This window comes from Gymnodraco acuticeps, unplaced genomic scaffold (assembly GCF_902827175.1).
Source record: "Gymnodraco acuticeps unplaced genomic scaffold, fGymAcu1.1, whole genome shotgun sequence".
Lineage (NCBI taxonomy): Eukaryota > Metazoa > Chordata > Actinopteri > Perciformes > Bathydraconidae > Gymnodraco > Gymnodraco acuticeps.
This window is the reverse complement of record NW_022990279.1, coordinates 463,415-482,791: the sequence shown is the minus strand read 5'-3', so window position 1 is coordinate 482,791 and position 19,377 is coordinate 463,415. Positions and strand designations below refer to the sequence as shown.

Genomic DNA, 19,377 nt, shown 5'->3' with positions numbered 1-19,377 from the left:
TTGTGTTCAACATGTAAGAAGTAGAAAGTACAGGTATTTGTGTTCAACATGTAAGAAGTAGAAAGTACAGGTATTTGTGTTCAACATGTAAGAAGTAGAAAGTACAGGTATTTGTGTTCAACATGTAAGAAGTATAAAGTACAGGTATTTGTGTTCAAAATGTAAGAAGTAGAAAGTACAGGTATTTGTGTTCAACATGTAAGAAGTAGAAAGTACAGGAATTTGTGTTCAAAATGTAAGAAGTAGAAAGTACAGGTATTTGTGTTCAACATGTAAGAAGTAGAAAGTACAGGTATTTGAGTTCAACATGTAAGAAGTAGAAAGTACAGGTATTTGTGTTCAACATGTAAGAAGTAGAAAGTACAGGTATTTGAGTTCAACATGTAAGAAGTAGAAAGTACAGGTATTTGTGTTCAACATGTAAGAAGTAGAAAGTACAGGTATTTGTGTTCAACATGTAAGAAGTAGAAAGTACAGGTATTTGAGTTCAACATGTAAGAAGTAGAAAGTACAGGTATTTGTATTCAACATGTGAGAAGTAAAAAGTACAGGTATTTGTGTTCAACATGTAAGAAGTAGAAAGTACAGGTATTTGTATTCAACATGTGAGAAGTAGAAAGTACAGGAATTTGTGTTCAAAATGTAAGAAGTAGAAAGTACAGGAATTTGTGTTCAAAATGTAAGAAGTAGAAAGTACAGGTATTTGTGTTCAACATGTAAGAAGTAGAAAGTACAGGTATTTGAGTTCAACATGTAAGAAGTAGAAAGTACAGGTATTTGTGTTCAACATGTAAGAAGTAGAAAGTACAGGTATTTGAGTTCAACATGTAAGAAGTAGAAAGTACAGGTATTTGTGTTCAACATGTAAGAAGTAGAAAGTACAGGTATTTGTGTTCAACATGTAAGAAGTAGAAAGTACAGGTATTTGAGTTCAACATGTAAGAAGTAGAAAGTACAGGTATTTGTATTCAACATGTAAGAAGTAGAAAGTACAGGAATTTGTGTTCAACATGTGAGAAGTAGAAAGTACAGGAATTTGTGTTCAAAATGTAAGAAGTAGAAAGTACAGGTATTTGGGTTCAACATGTAAGAAGTAGAAAGTACAGGTATTTGTGTTCAACATGTAAGAAGTATAAAGTACAGGAATTTGTGTTCAAAATGTAAGAAGTAGAAAGTACAGGTATTTGTGTTCAACATGTAAGAAGTAGAAAGTACAGGTATTTGTGTTCAACATGTGAGAAGTAGAAAGTACAGGAATTTGTGTTCAAAATGTAAGAAGTAGAAAGTACAGGAATTTGTGTTCAACATGTAAGAAGTAGAAAGTACAGGAATTTGTGTTCAACATGTGAGAAGTAGAAAGTACAGGTATTTGTGTTCAACATGTAAGAAGTAGAAAGTACAGGAATTTGTGTTCAAAATGTAAGAAGTAGAAAGTACAGATATTTGTGTTCAACATGTAAGAAGTAGAAAGTACAGGTATTTGTGTTCAACATGTAAGAAGTAGAAAGTACAGGTATTTGAGTTCAACATGTAAGAAGTAGAAAGTACAGGTATTTGAGTTCAACATGTAAGAAGTAGAAAGTACAGGTATTTGGGTTCAACATGTAAGAAGTAGAAAGTACAGGAATTTGAGTTCAACATGTAAGAAGTAGAAAGTACAGATATTTGTGTTCAACATGTAAGAAGTAGAAAGTACAGGTATTTGTGTTCAACATGTAAGAAGTAGAAAGTACAGGTATTTGTGTTCAACATGTAAGAAGTAGAAAGTACAGGTATTTGAGTTCAACATGTGAGAAGTAGAAAGTACAGGTATTTGTGTTCAACATGTGAGAAGTAGAAAGTACAGGTATTTGTGTTCAACATGTAAGAAGTAGAAAGTACAGGTATTGGTGTTCAACATGTAAGAAGTAGAAAGTACAGGTATTTGGGTTCAACATGTAAGAAGTCAAACTAAAAAGTCGTCAGAAAAATAAGTAGTGGAGTAAAGTACTGATACCAGAAAAATGTACTTAAGAACAGTAACAAAGTATTTGTACTCCACTACTTGCCACCCCTGCCGTTGGAGGCTTTTAAGCTCTCTGTTATGTTCTTGTGCCTTTGGAAATAATGCATATGTGGACCTGAAGTTGTTTTGTTACTTCCACCAAGGAGGTTAGTTTCAAGTTTCAAGGCTTTATTGTCATGTGCATATTAGCTACAGTGTAGATATGGCAAAGAAGAACTGAAGTCACAGGCTCCTCCAACAGAACAGCATGAATATATATGGGACATAAAACAGATAAAATAGTGCAAGAGAATGTTTTGAGACGTGCAAGTTAATACAAATAGAATATAAATAGTGCAAGAAGAGTCGATACACAAGTACATGGAATGATATATTAGATAAATAATTTGCTAAATGCAAACAGATGGATGTTTATGGTTGTTCTTTAAAAAGTGCAGGTGTTTTAATAGTCTTATGAAACTGTTTTTAAGCAGGATTATAGAAACTCTACTGACCCAATGTTCCAACTTGGTGGAAAGGTGAAGCGAGAGCCAGGGAAAACACAATTACATTTTGGAGCAGATTGTGGATGGAGAAATTATTCTAAGTGCAGCCAACAGCTCAAAGCCTCCAACATTTTCAACAGCAGACATTATTCTGGCAAACATTAAGACGTTTGCTTGCAGGAAAAATAGTTGGTCTACATTTTGTTTAAGGCAGAATGGGAAGGAAAATGGTGTGTGAGCCTTTGTTTGAGCCTTCTGGATATTTCTGTACACACATGTTCAGCATCACAACACACACACACGCTGAAACCCCAAAAAGTAATCTGTATGCCGTTTATTATCAAAAACCTCCAATAATGGCGATAAATGTGCAATAAAACAATATTTTGCAATTACAAAAATGTCCCAAATTGGGAACACACACACACACACACACACACACACACACACACACACACACGCTAAGCTAATAAAATAGACTTGTTTTGTAACATGACTTTTTACTTACACACCACACATGCAGTGATTGGTCTCCTGGGTGAAACTTAGTACTTAAAATAAGTACGTTTGTTAATTAACTTAGGTTACATACATAGGCTAAGTTAAGTGTCTTAGAAAAGTTAAGTATGTTACATAAATGAACCTACATGTGTAAAAATAACTCCATCATGTTATTAGTCACAAACGGAACAACCCAGACCTCCTCGACTTTGTTGCTCTTTATGCTACGTCACATGACTTCCTCCTGGAGTAATAATACGTTGGCCACTAGAGGTCGCCACCTAACAAAACACCTAAATATAAATCGCAATGAAAACGCCAGTGTTTTAACAATTTAGGACATAAAATGAAAAAAAGAGACATTATATACATGATAGTACACATACAGAGCGTCATTTAAGGTAATATGTATTTATATAGCCATTCTGAAATTAGTTGTGAGAAATTGCTAACAAAATCTTGTGAAATCAAGAAAACTAGCATAACCTTTCACAGTGAAAATCCGCAACTGCCGAAATGCCATCAAAGTGTTTGTCATGGCATAAAATCCACTGTACCTTCCTACGTATACTTTGTTGGTCTTTGTTCTACATCACATGACCTCCTACTTCCTACCGTGTTTATAATACTACGGCCACTAGAGGTCGCCACCGAACAAGATACGTAAACAAACGCCAGTGTTTTTACAATATAGGACAGTCTTACAGATTCAATAAAGCCACATCATATCACAACGTTATGTATAGTACATGTACATAATTTAAGTTAAGAGTTATGTCTGTTGTTCTGAAATGCACTGATTGATAGGATAAAGGAAGAAAGTGATAACAAAACCTTGTCAAACCTAGAAAACTAACCTTACCTTTCTACCTGTAACTACTTAAAGGTGGGGTAGGTAAGTTTGAGAAACCGGCTCGAGATACACTTGTTGTTATATTCCATGGAATGCTCTTAACATCCCGATAGCAATGAATATCTGAAGTGCTTTCACAAAAAAGTCATCTCTGGAAGCCGTGGCGCTGTAAAAAGCACGACCAATCATCTGAGCCGGCCCGGCTAAAGTAACTGGATGGCCTACCTGCCTGTCAGCCTTCCATCTGTGCACAAACTTATCTCGTGCCCTCATTGGTCATGTGTGCGTTCGTGTGTGTTGGAGGAAGGGCTCTGTAAGGAAGCGGCAGATTTGTTCCGGTTGTGTATTTTCAAATTCTAGCGCACTCGAGCTGGTTTCTCCAAAAGTACCTACCCCACCTTTAAATGCGGTCTTGCTGTTAATATTAACCATACGGCCACTAGAGGTCGCCGCCTAACAAGAAACGTAAATAGAAATCGCAATAATACGCTTGTGTTTTTACAAATTAGGACAGTCATGCTTCTAAAATCCCCTTTGTACCGTTGAGAAAACATAACAACTTTTAACAACTATTCCCGATGTGTCACTCGAACGAATAAAGTTATTCTGATTCTAAATCCATATGGTTTCTGTTTTTCGGAAGTGACCTTTGATAACATTTATCTGTCAGGGAGGCTGAGTCAGAGAGAAAAGCGAGGAGAGAGGAAGAAGGAGGACGGAGGGAAGCTTCTGGATCTATTTTTAATCTCTCATTCAATGTTTAATGTCTGTGGACGGGCCGTGGTGTGATTCCCTCCCAGCCAGAGACTCATTCAAACACTCACACACACTCTATTTATGTATTGGCTCTCACACACCACACGGCTCATCGACCTCCTCTCGGCTGCAGATCTGTGGGCAGAGATACTTAAAATGTTTATTCTGTTATAACTTTAATTACCCGTATACAAATGTAATCAGTAACCTTGCATTGATCCTGATTACGTCATAGGTTTCGTCATTGTAATATTCAAACATTGTATTATGTCCATACAACATGCTGCAGTTTTGTTTTCTGCACTCTATGCATCCGGCTCTTGTTCTGAACTTCAGCACTGGATGGAAAGCAAGATGACATCTATCTGAGTTGTGTGTGTGTGTGTGTGTGTGTGTGTGTGTGTGTGTGTTGTGTGTGTGTGTGTGTGTGTGTGTGTGTGTGTGTGTGTGTGTGTGTGTGTGGTGTGTGTGTGTGTGTGTGTGATGTGTGTGTGTGTGTGTGTGTGTGTGTGTGTGTGTGTGTGTGGTGTGTGTGTGTGTGTGTGTGTGTGATGTGTGTGTGTGTGTGTGTGTGTGTGTGTGTGTGTGTGTGTGTGTGTGTGTGTGTGTGTGTGTGATGTGTGTGTGTGTGTGTGTGTAGTGTGTGTGTGTGTGTGTGTGTGTGTGTGTGTGTGTGTGTGTGTGTGTGTGTGTGTGTGTGTATAATCAGGTTTGTAGGACCAGCAGGAGTGTGTAAATGGATCAGGATGTTAGAGCTTCCTGCTGCTGTAAGACAACCTCAGGTCACATCACTTAAACTCAAACCATCAATGAGGAGAGAGAAAGATTCAAAGGCTTTATTCGTCATGTGAACAACAGCTGCAGCGCAGTACGGCAATAACCATCCTATGCTTCTCCATCAATACAACACACAATATACTTGAGATATAAAAGAATAAATAATGCAAGTTGTAGATTAACTTGGCATGGACTCATTTTGTCTTGTTTCCCTGTCCTTTGTCAGGTTTTCATTGTGTTTTTTGCAGAGAAGAAAGGCCATAAGTGTGTATATTGGAAATATAATTATATTTTAAAGGACACATTTCATGAAATCTCCCTTTCTTTTTACCATTTGGATATCTGGAGTGCTTCAGCAACTAAACTGTGCAATAAGACAAACCCTCATTCAGTATTTTTCCCATGTCAGATGCAGGATAATAAGAATGTACTTTCCCTTATCTGAGTTTCTACACACATGAAGTACCGTTGCAATATTTCTTGCATTAGATCTCAGTTCACGGTGTGCCTATTAGAGATGGGGGCTTGAATGGGGTTTTTAAGACGGACAGTGGGTTTATAAGAAACAAAAATGTACTTGCAAATGAGCATAATATCTCCCCTTTAAGATATCAATGTCATTTCTATTATCGCAGTTATCTGGTGAACTTCTGAATGAATACAAGTTGCAGAAAACCAAGAGGTTCATAAAAGACAGTGTGTTATGTTTATTTTTACACGGTAGCATTTCTACTTGATCATACCCGGTCTCCTGGCTTTCCAAAGTCTCCATATCTGGGTCATTTTTAAATAACCGAGGGTTAGCTGAGTGCTGGTGACATGTTGGTCAGCTGCATGTTGGTCAGCTGCAGGCGTCTCACAGCCTCAGGGTCATTGTGAGAGTTTTATTTTAGCTGTTCATTGTTTACACGGAGAAACACAGAACACCACAGAAGAAGAAAACATGCAGATCTCAGCTCTGCATTTAAAGGAACCTGTGAGTTTGGGGTTTTAATAGAAAATGGAGGACTGGATTACACAGTTGCTAGAGAAATTGTCACCACATTGTGTCGGTTTTGATATTCATGCTGTGTTAATGCAGATGATGGGAGCTGGTATTTACTCATGGTGTATACAGAAGTGTAAAATAAGCTGGTTTCCACAATCAAAAACCTATAAATCTTGCTCAAATGCTGCAGGTGTGAATGTATGAATGGGTCTGTATTTTTCTCTATCTATTCGACATATTAAATCCGTTTAGGTGTGGAAAAGTTCTACTGATTATGTGAAAAAACAAGTGTTTCTATTAAATGTTTTGCATCAGCTTTGTCAACTCTTTTTAAGCGGTTCTCATCTTTGAATTCGACCCGCATTTAATTCCCTGTCTCTCCTTTTCCTTTTTTGTGTGTGTGTGTGTGTCCTCAGTGTCTCAGATGGTGATTGAGGAGGTCAGCGTTCTGCAGACTCAGCTGGAGATCGAGAAGTCGTGCCGGGAGAATGCAGAGGCCCTGGCCACAAAGGTCAGAAACACACACACACTAATCAATACTAGGATTAGCATAATTTGGGGTTCAGCTGGCACTAGCAGGATGCTGACTCAGGATGACTCTGCATTGAGACTGTTTCCTCTGGAGCTAAAATCTTTACTTATTTGTAATAAAACTCAGAAATAAAATACTTAAGTGAATTCAAAAACGTCTGTCTAAATGAGACGACTAAACATCATCACGCCCAACATTAGCCACCATTAGCTTAGCGGTGGTGACGTGAAGTCATGTGACCGTGCTGTAGTTCCTTTATAGCCCAGCATTAGCCACCTTTAATTTAGCGGTGGTGACGTGAAGTCATGTGACCATGCTGTAGTTCCTTTATAGCCCAACATTAGCCTTCTTTAGCTTAGCGGTGGTGGCGTGAAGTCATGTGACCGTGCTGTAGTTCCTTTATAGCCCAGCATTAGCCACCTTTAGCTTAGCGGTGGTGACGTGAAGTCATGTGACCGTGCTGTGGTTCCTTTATAGGTCAACATTAGCCTTCTTTAGCTTAGCGGTGGTGGCGTGAAGTCATGTGACCGTGCTGTGGTTCCTTTATAGGTCAACATTAGCCACCTTTAGCTTAGCGGTGGTGACGTGAAGTCATGTGACCGTGCTGTAGTTCCTTTATAGCCCAACATTAGCCACCTTTAGCTTAGCAGTGGTGACCTGAAGTCATGTGACCGTGCTGTAGTTCCTTTATAGCCCAGCATTAGCCACCTTTAGTTTAGCAGTGCTGACGTGAAGTCATGTGACCGTGCTGTAGTTCCTTTATAGCCCAACATTAGCCGCCTTTAGCTTAGCAGTGGTGACGTGAAGTCATGTGACCGTGCTGTAGTTCCTTTATAGCCAAACATTAGCCGCCTTTAGCTTAGCAGTGGTGACCTGAAGTCATGTGACCGTGCTGTAGTTCCTTTATAGCCCAGCATTAGCCACCTTTAGCTTAGCGGTGGTGACGTGAAGTCATGTGACCATGCTGTAGTTCCTTTATAGCCCAACATTAGCCTTCTTTAGCTTAGCGGTGGTGGCGTGAAGTCATGTGACCGTGCTGTAGTTCCTTTATAGCCCAGCATTAGCCACCTTTAGTTTAGCGGTGCTGACGTGAAGTCATGTGACCGTGCTGTAGTTCCTTTATAGCCAACATTAGCTTTTTACTTAATAATCCTGCTGAATAAAACAAGTCCTTGCGATGCTAATATTTGTGATAGGCCTACCTTCAATCAAAACAGCTCATCAATATGTATTGCTTTCATTATATTTCCATTGACCCCTGTGACCTTTGCCCTCCAGCTGAACTGTGAGAACAGGAAGTTTAAGTACCTGAGTTTGTCGTCTCGGACCAGTTTGGAGGAGCTCGCTCCCTCCATCGAGGCCGACAGCGCAGACACCAGCCCCGACAACTTCACCCAGTACCAGCAGCAGATTAAAGGTACGACACGTGGAGTTATATCGACTCAGTTACAGAAACAGATCAAAGGCTTAATACAAAAAAATAACCGTTACTGTTCTGATTGTCTTCAGAACTGAGGGAGACGGTGAACACGTTGTTGGACGAGAAGAAGAATTTCGTGTGTCAGGTTCATGAACAGCAGAAACGGATAGAAGAGCTGACTTCACAGGTGAGGACGAAGCAATATCAATTCATATCTTCATCTTCATCTTCCTCTTCTTCTTTAAGGTGCATACTAGTGCCTGATTGTATTTAATTCTCTTTGCAGTCAGAGAACGATCAGGCGGAGATGAAGGAGCTTCGTGAAACTGTCGACCAGCAGCGTAAAACCATCAAGAGATTCAACAGAGGTGAGTCTGACACATTAGAGACAACTGAGATTAAACTGAATCTATGTATTTAATTGTTACTTTAGTATTTGCCAAACTTGTTTGTTTGTTGACACCATGTAAAGGCCTTGGGTCCCTCGAAAGGCGCTATAATACATTTAATCTTGTATTATTATCATATGTTTAAACAGAGGCTGAGGATACAGAGCTTTAAATACTTCAAAACAATATAGTCTGATATGGACAACCTTATTTTATTTAGCATGTTGTACCTACAGTTATATATACGCATAGTAGGGGTGATTTTAATGGTGTTCAGACTGAATGCAAAGTGAATGATTATCCAGAGAATAGCTCTAAAACTAGAACTCTCTCTCTGGACTAAAATGGAAAATAACTAGCTTTGCATTTAGACGTTTCCGCTGTCCATCCTGATGTTCTCTCTCTCTGCTCCCGTAGTCTCCATGATGGCGACTCAGGAGTACGACGGGATGAAGGAGCAGCTCGACCTGGAGCAGAGTCTGAGAGGCAAAGCTGAGACGTACGCACACGAGGTAAAGAAACCATCACAGAAACATGATGCTAAGCTAGCTAACAAAACAGTGTCCCATTTACACACGGCACCATTATTCATGTTTATGTACACCTGAAGGTCCAATGGTCAGTGTCCTTTAAAGGTCCCCTGTTATACTGTTCTTCATCAATATATCACAGGTCTCAGATATATCCAGAGCCTGTCTCTGATTGGCTGAAACCCCAAACAGATCATCGCAGCATTACCCATAATCCCCTCTGTTTCAGCCCTGTTTCTAAAGTGCTGATTCTCTGTCTGTTACTTTAGATGAAAATAAGGAGCCCCTCCCCACGCCCCTCTGAGAGACATTTGGTTACAAATAACTCAATGGTGCTCTAGGCCAGTGCTTCTCAAAGATTTTTCAGTAATGTACCCCCTTTGAAACATTTTCTCAGCCAAGTAGCCCCTGACCGATCCCGAACATCTTTGATCAAAAAAGCCTAAAAATAATTACAATATAGTGATGTTCTCTCAGTGTGTGATGTATTAACTCCTTCGTGGTATGCATTACTACAAACTAAGGATATTTTCATTTTATGCATGAAAAAAAATAACATAACAGATTGATTTATAAATTTAAGTAATATGTTATTGTGAAAAACTATAAAATACAATACACACATTTTACATGTTTATATGAGGAACCCCTTGGTGGTTCTAGGAATGTTTTATAAACAATTGTGTTTTTTATTTAACTTATTTTATTAAGATTATTATTTTAATTAACCTTTTTTTGAAAAACATTTTTTTTAAATCTCACGTACCCCCTGCAGTACCCCAACGTACCCCCAGGGGTCCGCGTACCCCCATTTGAGAATCACTGCTCTAGAGGAGATTCAGGTGATAAGGTCCCCCACCTTATCACCTGCATCTCCTCCTAGGGTCTCGTGTGGAAGTACAGCACCACTTACAGGCCCGGCATATGTACTACAGCGTCTCCAGCGCTCCTGCGCGGTCTCGTGTGAACGGAAGACTTTTTTGATATCGTATTCGTTTGCGTTTCGTATGCGTTTGCGTGTAAATGGGGTCTAAAGAGGAACCTGCTAAGTATCAAGTGTTTGCACCGATAACAGTCTGAAAACAATGTAAATGTGACGTCAGCTGATTTGCAGAGGCCACATTTCAGTAATGTCTGATGTGATTAACATGTGAACAAAAGTCTTATTCAAGGACTCACTCTCCTCACTTTTCTGAAGTCTGACGATGGAAGAAATGTCTTCCATTGAATCGAAAAGCTGTTTGCTGTTAGCCTCAATTATGTTAAACACTGACCTGCTAATTAGTGTGTGTGTGTGTGTGTGTGTGTGTGTTAATATATGTGTGTCTTATGGAATCTGAATCTGATGGGTACTGACCTGAAAAGTGAAGGGCCTGCAGGATCCACCAACCTGTGTGTTATGGGAAAACATGTAGAAGATGGGTTTCATTCCTAACTCCCTCCTTGTTTCTCTCCTCCTCCTCCTCCTCCTCCTCCTCCTCCTCCTCCTCCTCCTCCTCCTCCTCCTCCTCCTCCTCAGATGTTGGTGAAACAGAAGGAGGCGAACAGACAGAGTATGCTCCTCCTCCAGAGTTCAGAGCCCAGTATTCAGCTCCTCAAAGCTCTGGAGGACGTCGCTGCCGTCTCCAAAACTCTGGAGGAGGAGCGACTGCAGCATCAGCAGAAGGTGAACTTTCAGAAGAGAGAAAGCTCTAAAACGTACTGTATTATACAGGAAGATGCAGATGGACACAGCTACAAACTAGCTGGCAGATCAAGTGGAGCATTTAGAAGCTAAAGAGACAGATTTTGGGAGGTGGAGACCAAAAACAGAGTTAAGATAGTCAATGATTACAACCTTGTTTACCTTTTCTGGCTTTAAATATAATTAAAAATAATATAATAATTAAATACATAAATAACATTTTTAAAAATTCATTAAAAAAATCAAAAATAAGATTAAATAAATGTAAAGAAAAACGTTTTGTATAATAAAGTAATAAATAACATAAATCTCATTGTGTGTGTGTGTGGTGTGTGTGTGTGTGTGTGTGTGTGTGTGTGTGTGTGTGTGTGTGTGTGTGTGTGTGTGTGTGTGTGTGTGTGTGTGTGTGTGTGTGTGTGTGTGTGTGTGTGTGTGTGTGGTGTGTGTGTGTGTGTGTGGTGTGTGTGTGTGTGTGTGTGTGTGTGTGTGTAGGTGGACGGTCTGGAGGCCCAGATGGAGCAGAGCTGTGTGAAGAAGCAGCTGGAGGCTCTTCAGATGCAGCTGGAGCTCCTGGACGAAGCTAAGAAGGAGGTGGAGGGACGACTGGAGGAAGAGGAGAAGAAGAACGAGGAGCTGGAGAACAGAGGTACACACACACACACACACACACACACACACACACACACACACACACACACACACACACACACACACAACACATACACACACATACACACACACACACACACACACACACACACACACACACACACATACACACACACACACACACACACACACACTCACACACTCACACAGTGGAAAAAGCAGGTGGGGTAAAGAGGGTCCTTAGTTGAATGGTATTGAATTAAAGGTGATAGGACACTCCGCATAGCAACAGAAAATACTAGTTTCTGATTGGCTGGCAAGTGTACTACTATCAACATTCGTATGTTTATATAAATATTACACATGAACACAGTGCGAACAAATCAGATTTGTTTAGCATTGTACAAACTCCTACAATTTCATGTCAGGTGCCATTGTAAAATAAAAGCCCTCTGAAACAATAAAACAATTAATGAGATGATGAGGAAATTAAAACTCAGTAATTAGCTTCCACAGTTTAGTCACCGCTGTCTTCTTCTTCTGTGGTTTCTGTGTTTACTCCTCCATTGACTCCTAAATAGACTTGTGTGACCCATCTGCTGCGGGAAACCTGGCAAACATGCAGCATGTCTCCTGGCATGCACACTGGCATCTGTGTGTGTCTAAATGGGTCACATGACGTCCGGCCAAAAGCACCAACTGAAACGGTTAAAAGACAACAATAAAAACAGAAGCCTCTTTCATGAGCCGGGGGAAGTCCTCAGTCTGGAGGGAAACGTGGAGGCACCAGGAAAAACATTGTACATCAAAGTGATGCAGTGTTATTAACATGTGTTACTTTCTGTTTAAAGCCTGTATTTGTGCACACATGCAGCTGCAGATTAAGCTGCAACAAAATAGAATTTCAGTGGATTAATTCCTAATCTTGTCATCAAAATATTTAAAATAATTACTCGAGAGCATTGTTGAGTACAACCGTATTATCAAAATTCACCACATTTTACTTATTTAATTCAATCTTTAATCAAAAACCACCGATAATGGCGATAATTGCGCAATATATATTTTTTTATACAAACACGAGAAGTTAGTACAAATTACTATAAAATAGATTAACAATTATGTAAATAAAAACTAAATGTTAAAGTAAAAATGTGTAAATAAAATGGACAATTATGTTTTAAAAAAAAAAAGAATCAGCAAGAAACAAAAATAAAAATGTGCAAATAAAAATGTTTAATAAAATAGAATACATATATTAATACAAACATAAGTAGTAGGAATAAACATATGGATTAAAATATAAACAAAATAAAACAAAAAACTGATCATAAACACAAGAAAAAAATAAATGTGCAATAAAAGAATAAATAAATATATGTCAAGGTAAACATGTACACATTGTCACAACAATAATATATGTAAGATGGACAGATAGATAGATAGATATATAGATAGATGGATCGATACTTTATTAATACAAAATTGGGAAATTATTTTGTTACAGGACCGATGTGTTAAATACTTAAAAACTGGAATAAATAAATGTAATACATTTCACAGTTCTCCCTGATTTCACTGTGTCATGTTTCTGATTGTCTTCCTCTCCTCAGTGCACCAGCTCCAGCAGAAGGAGGTTGCCATGACGACCGTCTCTCCTCCCCCCCCTCCTGACCCCGGGGTCGCCCCTCCTCCCGCCCCCCCGCCGCCGCCGCCTCCCCCCCCACCTCCTCCCCCTCCTCCCCCGCCGCCACCCCCACCCTCCAGATGCAACCCCCTCAGGTGAGGATGACACACACACACACACACACACACACACACACACACACACACACACACACTCTGCATCACATCAAAAAACACACACACACACACACACACGCTCTGCATCACTTCAAAACACACACACACACGCACACACACACGCACACACACACACACACACACACACACACACACACGTACACACACACACACACACACACACACACACACACACACACACACACACACACACACACTCTGCATCACATTAAAACACACACATATAAACTCATTATGCAGTGTATTGTTTGTAATTCTCTGTTCAAGTCATTTTATTTATTTAATTCAATCTTTAGTAAAAACCACCAATAATAGCGATAAATCTGCAATAAAACAATATATTTATACAGTCCCAAATTGAGATCAATAAAGTACATACAAAAACACAACCAAACACACCTTCAGCATCACGACACACACACTCAGTATGTAGTATATTTTTGGTAATTCTCTGTTTATTAGGGTAGACAGGCAAACATGACTGAGACATTTTATAGCATTATATCAAAATAAAAGACAACAATCGAAATAAGTTTGAGTTTATTTGTATTTATTTTTGGATAAACAGACAAACATCAAGATTTTAAAGCAGTATATGTTTTAAACACACATGCAGTGTTCAGTATTTAACTCTCACTCATTGCCCCTCAGCTCTCTGATCGCCATCATGAGGAAATCATCCAAAGGCTCCAAAACCTCCGTGAAGACAGAGCAGCCTGCAGGTGAGTCTCAATGCACCTAAAGTTCAACAAAGTTTAAAGTAAGACCAGTCAATCAATCAGAATCAGGTTTATGGCCAGGTACGTTTACACATACAAGGAATTTGCTTTGGTATCTGCTGGTGCGAACATAACATATCTAAAAAGATATGTTGCAAAGTAGTTTAAAAAAAGCAATATATAAGGATAATAACAAACGAGTATTTTTAAGAAATAATTTAGCATAAAAAAAGGTATTTACACCATATTTCAAAGTAACTATACAAATAACCTTACAAGCTAAAATGGGATAATGAGTATATGGCTACAGTCAATTCTATTTTAAAATGGAGGGCTGTGCAGACATGTGTGCAAAAATGTGCAAAAAGCAGTCAGAGTTGAGCATGAACATGGCTCAATAAGAAAGTTATGTTGTTATACCTCTAAAGATTAAGATAGAATGATAGCTTACTGTCTGATCAAGTCTGAAATGTTCCTGGTCCACTGCAGCTCCATTTGAAACATCAACAAGGACAGATATTAAGACGAGAAACAGACATTTAACATAACATCAGGATCACTGAAGACAATATGTTCAAGACCCTTTAACGTACATTTGATTTGGGATTTAACTTTTTATCTAATTGTAAGATTGACCCTGTATCTCCAATTTGATGCTAACAGAGGTATTGTTCATTTTTAATTATGTTTAAGACTGATTTATCGAGTTCCTCAAAGGGTTGACCTACAATCTTTGAGCAGTTTTGACTCTAAAGTCGTAAATTAAGCATTTTTTACCATAGTATAAATGCTTAATGTTCCCCTTTTACATTCACTATCTATATAACTAGTTAGCTAGCTTACGTTAGCTCTTTTTTTAGCTTGTTCCTAACATTGTAGTCCTGCCAGTAATTTAATAATCCCATTGCATCTATTTGTATGTATCTGTGAGGGAATACAGTAACCTTCATTTGTATCCTGATGACAGAATCCCATCACCTGTCATCCATTACCTCCCCAAACCTGATTATATACCGTATTAAAACTAAAATCGTTGAGGTTTCTTTACTCCAGAAGGCGAGGGTGACGACGTGAAGGCGAAGGCGGTGAACGAGATGATGGAGAGGATCAAACATGGCGTTGTGCTGCGGTCCGTCAAGAGTCAGGAGAGCAAGGTGAGGAAGAGACGGAAACACTGAGGGGATTTCAAGAGGAAGCTGCTTTTATTTATTTAAAAAAAAACTATATTTTAGGAGTTTTCTGATCATAAAATAGCATTTGAAACAAATCTATAAGTCACAGATACCCAGAATTAACCTGTAGTGGCCTTCAGAAAATAGCATTTGATAAAGTATTATTGTCACAATACAGATTTTTTTGTAATCTATATCTGACTTTCTGACAATAGCCCTCACAAAAGAATCAACTAGGCCTTCATTATATTGTCTTTTCAGATATATGAGCCAATGAGTGTTTGTTAATAATCACTAAAATTAGGAAAAAGTGCACAATAAACAAAGTAAAATGTTAATTTCACTATTGCCATTATTTCTTTTTAATTTATTGAGCATTTTCTATGGATAACGCAATAATATAATTTCTGGCGATAATTTAAAATGAATTAATTCTGCCCCTGCATCAACAATAGAGAGGAGGTCAAAGGTCACCACTCTCTGACAACAGAGGTGGTTAAATATTCCTGTGACATCAGAATGATAAAGGAAATATCAATCTCCACTTCCAAACATGTCAAAGCAGCTTTTGTTGTTTTAGTGTGATAGAGTGGTGCAGGAATGAGTCAATAAACCATGAATGAGTCAGCATTTTAACACTTCCTGTTCCCTCCTCTTAAAGTCAATGGTTTTTTTAACGTGTTTTTGTTTAGAAGCGCAACATTAGCCACCTTTAGCTTAGCGGTGGTGACGTGAAGTCATGTGACCGTGCTGTAGTTCCTTTATAGCCCAACATTAGCCACCTTTAGCTTAGCGGTGGTGACGTGAAGTAATGTGACCGTGCTGTAGTTCCTTTATAGCCCAACATTAGCCACCTTTAGCTTAGCGGTGGTGACGTGAAGTCATGTGACCGTGCTGTAGTTCCTTTATAGCCCAACATTAGCCACCCTTAGCTTAGCGGTGGTGACGTGAAGTCATGTGACCGTGCTGTAGTTCCTTTATAGCCCAACATTAGCCACCTTTAGCTTAGCGGTGGTGACGTGAAGTAATGTGACCGTGCTGTAGTTCCTTTATAGCCCAACATTAGCCACCTTTAGCTTAGCGGTGGTGACGTGAAGTCATGTGACCGTGCTGTAGTTCCTTTATAGCCCAACATTAGCCACCCTTAGCTTAGCGGTGGTGACGTGAAGTCATGTGACCGTGCTGTAGTTCCTTTATAGCCCAACATTAGCCACCTTTAGCTTAGTGGTGGTGACGTGAAGTCATGTGACCGTGCTATAGTTCCTTTATAGCCCAACATTAGCCACATTTAGCTTAGCGGTGGTGACGTGAAGTCATGTGACCGTGCTGTAGTTCCTTTATAGCCCAACATTAGCCACCTTTAGCTTAGCGGTACGTCATCACTCCACCACTCTATTATGTTTTCCTCTTTTGTCTTTTCTTTGTCGTCCTCCTAAAGATCAGGACGTTGGTCAGTAAACATGTCGGTTTATATTTCCTGTCTGCAGTCTGATGCACTCTGTCTGATTATCTCCTCTCTTTCTCTGCATGTGTCTCCACAGAGAGTAGCAGTAAAAGTGAGTATATTGACCTTTGCATCAATCTTGTGATGTGGGGGCGACACACACATACACACACACACACCCACACACACACACACACACACACACAAACACACACACACACACACACACACACCACACACACAAACACACACACATATGGGCTGCTTTTTGGATTATTGTTCCGCTCCTAAGGGAACATTTCTTATGTAAAGCCGCAATTTAATTTATTCAGCATAGAAAGTGAGTGCTTTTATGGAAAATCCCTGGCACTGAATCTCTAATGATTATTTTTATTATTTACTAAGTATATTCGTAACATCTTGAAATCTAAAATGTAGTATCACTCAGTAGAAATGCATTTATACAGAATACTTTATTTATCCCTAGGGGGAAAGTAGGTTTTAAGACAATTGCTCCTTAAAGAACAAAATATAAATGGTAGATTACATGTGCTCTGGATATTTCTTGTACTTTTGGCTAATATAATCAAACTCCTACTAACTAAATGAATTTGTAAAGGAGGTTTTAATCCTATTTTTAGGTATGAGGTATTTAGGATGTACATGCACTTAGGCAATCAGTTTTTGAGCAGGAACTTTGCATGATGATCAGAAAACTGGATTTCTTTGCAAAAATGTGTATATTACAATATTGGTGTATCCATAAATGTGATATTCCTTGTTGCTACATACATGCGTGCTAATAAACAAACTGTAATCTCCCACCTCTCACCCCTCCCATTGTTCCTCAAATGCAGCACGTGTGCCATGCTCTGACTTGTGTGTTAATAAAACATACAATTATATTTATGTTTTGTTCTTTTCTCCAGCCGCCTCAAATCAGTGAGGAGAAACCTGAGAAACCAGAGAAACCAGAGAAACCGGACAAACCTGAGAAACCTATGAAACCTCAGGAGAGCGCCATGGAGGAGCTGAAGGGCATCCTGGTAAAGATATATATGAATATGCATCTGGATTTTTTAGTTTTGTCCCAAAGCTGCTGCTCTTAAAGAAAAATAGTGTGGTTTTAGTACCGATATTAATGCTGAAATGTACAGTTAATTTAAATAAGACCAGTGTCAGTACATTGAATCAGAGCGCTCGTTGAAACATATCATAGATAATAGTAATAATAGTGAAGAGTCGTGACGCTGTGTTTCTCCAGGAGACGGTGAAGCGGAGCCCCAGTCGAGGCTCCCAGGATTCGGGTTCGTCCGTTCCGTCGGGGCCGTCTTTACCTTCAGGGAAGAAGGACAGCGAGCTGGAGGTGATCCTGAGGCGCAGACGCAACAAGGCAGGGGAGGCTGGCTCCGCAGGTACACACACACACACACACGCACACGCACACACACACACACATCCTGACTTATCTCACAGTGTAACACAAGTCATGACTTTGCGTTTCGAAATGCAATAATTTTTCAACAAATATCTACCTGTCTCAAATAGTCTCATCTTGCAATAATGGCTTTTATAAAACGGTCTACTTTGATTGATTTAATTTGATGATTATACAACAAAACCTCCAGGCGTATTTCCATTGTGGTCCTCTTGTATAACACCACCAATACTGTACATTAAGAAAAACAAAGATTTTTGTTTATTAAATTCAAGTGTCCACCCACTGTATTTATATTTAACCGGTTTATTACATTTGACCACTGAACACATGTAATGGTTTGAACCGCAGTGTGCATGTGCGTCCAGAGGAGGGCGCTGTGCTTCACAGAACGATTCACATCGTGTAACTAACAGGTCAGAATAACACTGACATGGATTTATCTGCTTTTCCATCATCGACTGACCTCATCTAGCAGAACGGTCTTCTCTAAAGAAGAGGGACCAATGGAAACGTTGTCATGTTGCCGTTGTTCAGCATGGAAACATTCATTAGCTAACAATGACATTATTGTTCTATTAATATAAAGGGAGGTCAGGTACTCTTTAAAACAGCTGCTAGTTATGGGTACTTTTTACTGAAGTACATGTTGAAGCCCTCTTTACTTTTACTTGAGTAAAGAAGTTTAGTCAGTACTTCTACTTTTACCAGAGTATTTTTAAACACCAGTATCTGTACTTCTACTTGAGCATGTGTGTACTTTTGCCCTTTCTGCTCTCCAGATGTGCCACGTCTCCTCCTAAATATTATTGTTATTATAAAATAAGCAGCAGTGACCATGTTTTATAAAGATATGATTGCCTTATTAATCAGTCAAAGAGGGCTTTATAGCTGCGACTAAAGAGACTTCCTGCAGGATCAGGTTTGAATTTGGATCCATGGTGCATTTCTTCTAATGTGATTCCAGCTGTGAACAATCAAAACCCGCTCCACACATCCGATCACTTCTTCATTTCATTCTCTCTATCCCTTTCCAAACATAACAAACTAATCTCTTCCCATCCTACACTTGTCCGCCGTAACCTTCGCTCCCTCTCTCCCTCTACCTTTGCCTCATCGGTGCTCTCAGCCCTCCCTTCCTCTGATTCGTTCCAACTACTGCCTCCAAACTCTGCTGCAGAAACTCTCCTCTCTACTCTCTCATCCACTCTGGACTCGCTCTGTCCTCTGACATCTCGGCAGGCTCGTCAG

The 19,377-nt window shown here is 39.4% G+C and overlaps 1 protein-coding gene across 2 annotated transcripts in view; it reads left to right on the top strand.

The window, feature by feature from the left end:
- Positions 1 to 19,377, top strand: part of shtn3 (shootin 3) — a 46,412-nt gene that overhangs the window by 17,965 nt on the left and 9,070 nt on the right. For both annotated transcript variants that reach the window (XM_034221766.1, XM_034221767.1), the window contains 13 exons: positions 6,782 to 6,876; positions 8,176 to 8,314; positions 8,407 to 8,504; positions 8,604 to 8,685; positions 9,124 to 9,218; positions 10,756 to 10,902; positions 11,413 to 11,566; positions 13,143 to 13,311; positions 14,005 to 14,075; positions 15,126 to 15,226; positions 16,786 to 16,800; positions 17,618 to 17,734; positions 17,953 to 18,103. In XM_034221766.1, coding sequence (XP_034077657.1) covers positions 6,782 to 6,876; positions 8,176 to 8,314; positions 8,407 to 8,504; positions 8,604 to 8,685; positions 9,124 to 9,218; positions 10,756 to 10,902; positions 11,413 to 11,566; positions 13,143 to 13,311; positions 14,005 to 14,075; positions 15,126 to 15,226; positions 16,786 to 16,800; positions 17,618 to 17,734; positions 17,953 to 18,103 — 1,434 coding nt within the window. The remainder of the gene's footprint in view (positions 1 to 6,781; positions 6,877 to 8,175; positions 8,315 to 8,406; positions 8,505 to 8,603; positions 8,686 to 9,123; positions 9,219 to 10,755; positions 10,903 to 11,412; positions 11,567 to 13,142; positions 13,312 to 14,004; positions 14,076 to 15,125; positions 15,227 to 16,785; positions 16,801 to 17,617; positions 17,735 to 17,952; positions 18,104 to 19,377) is intronic.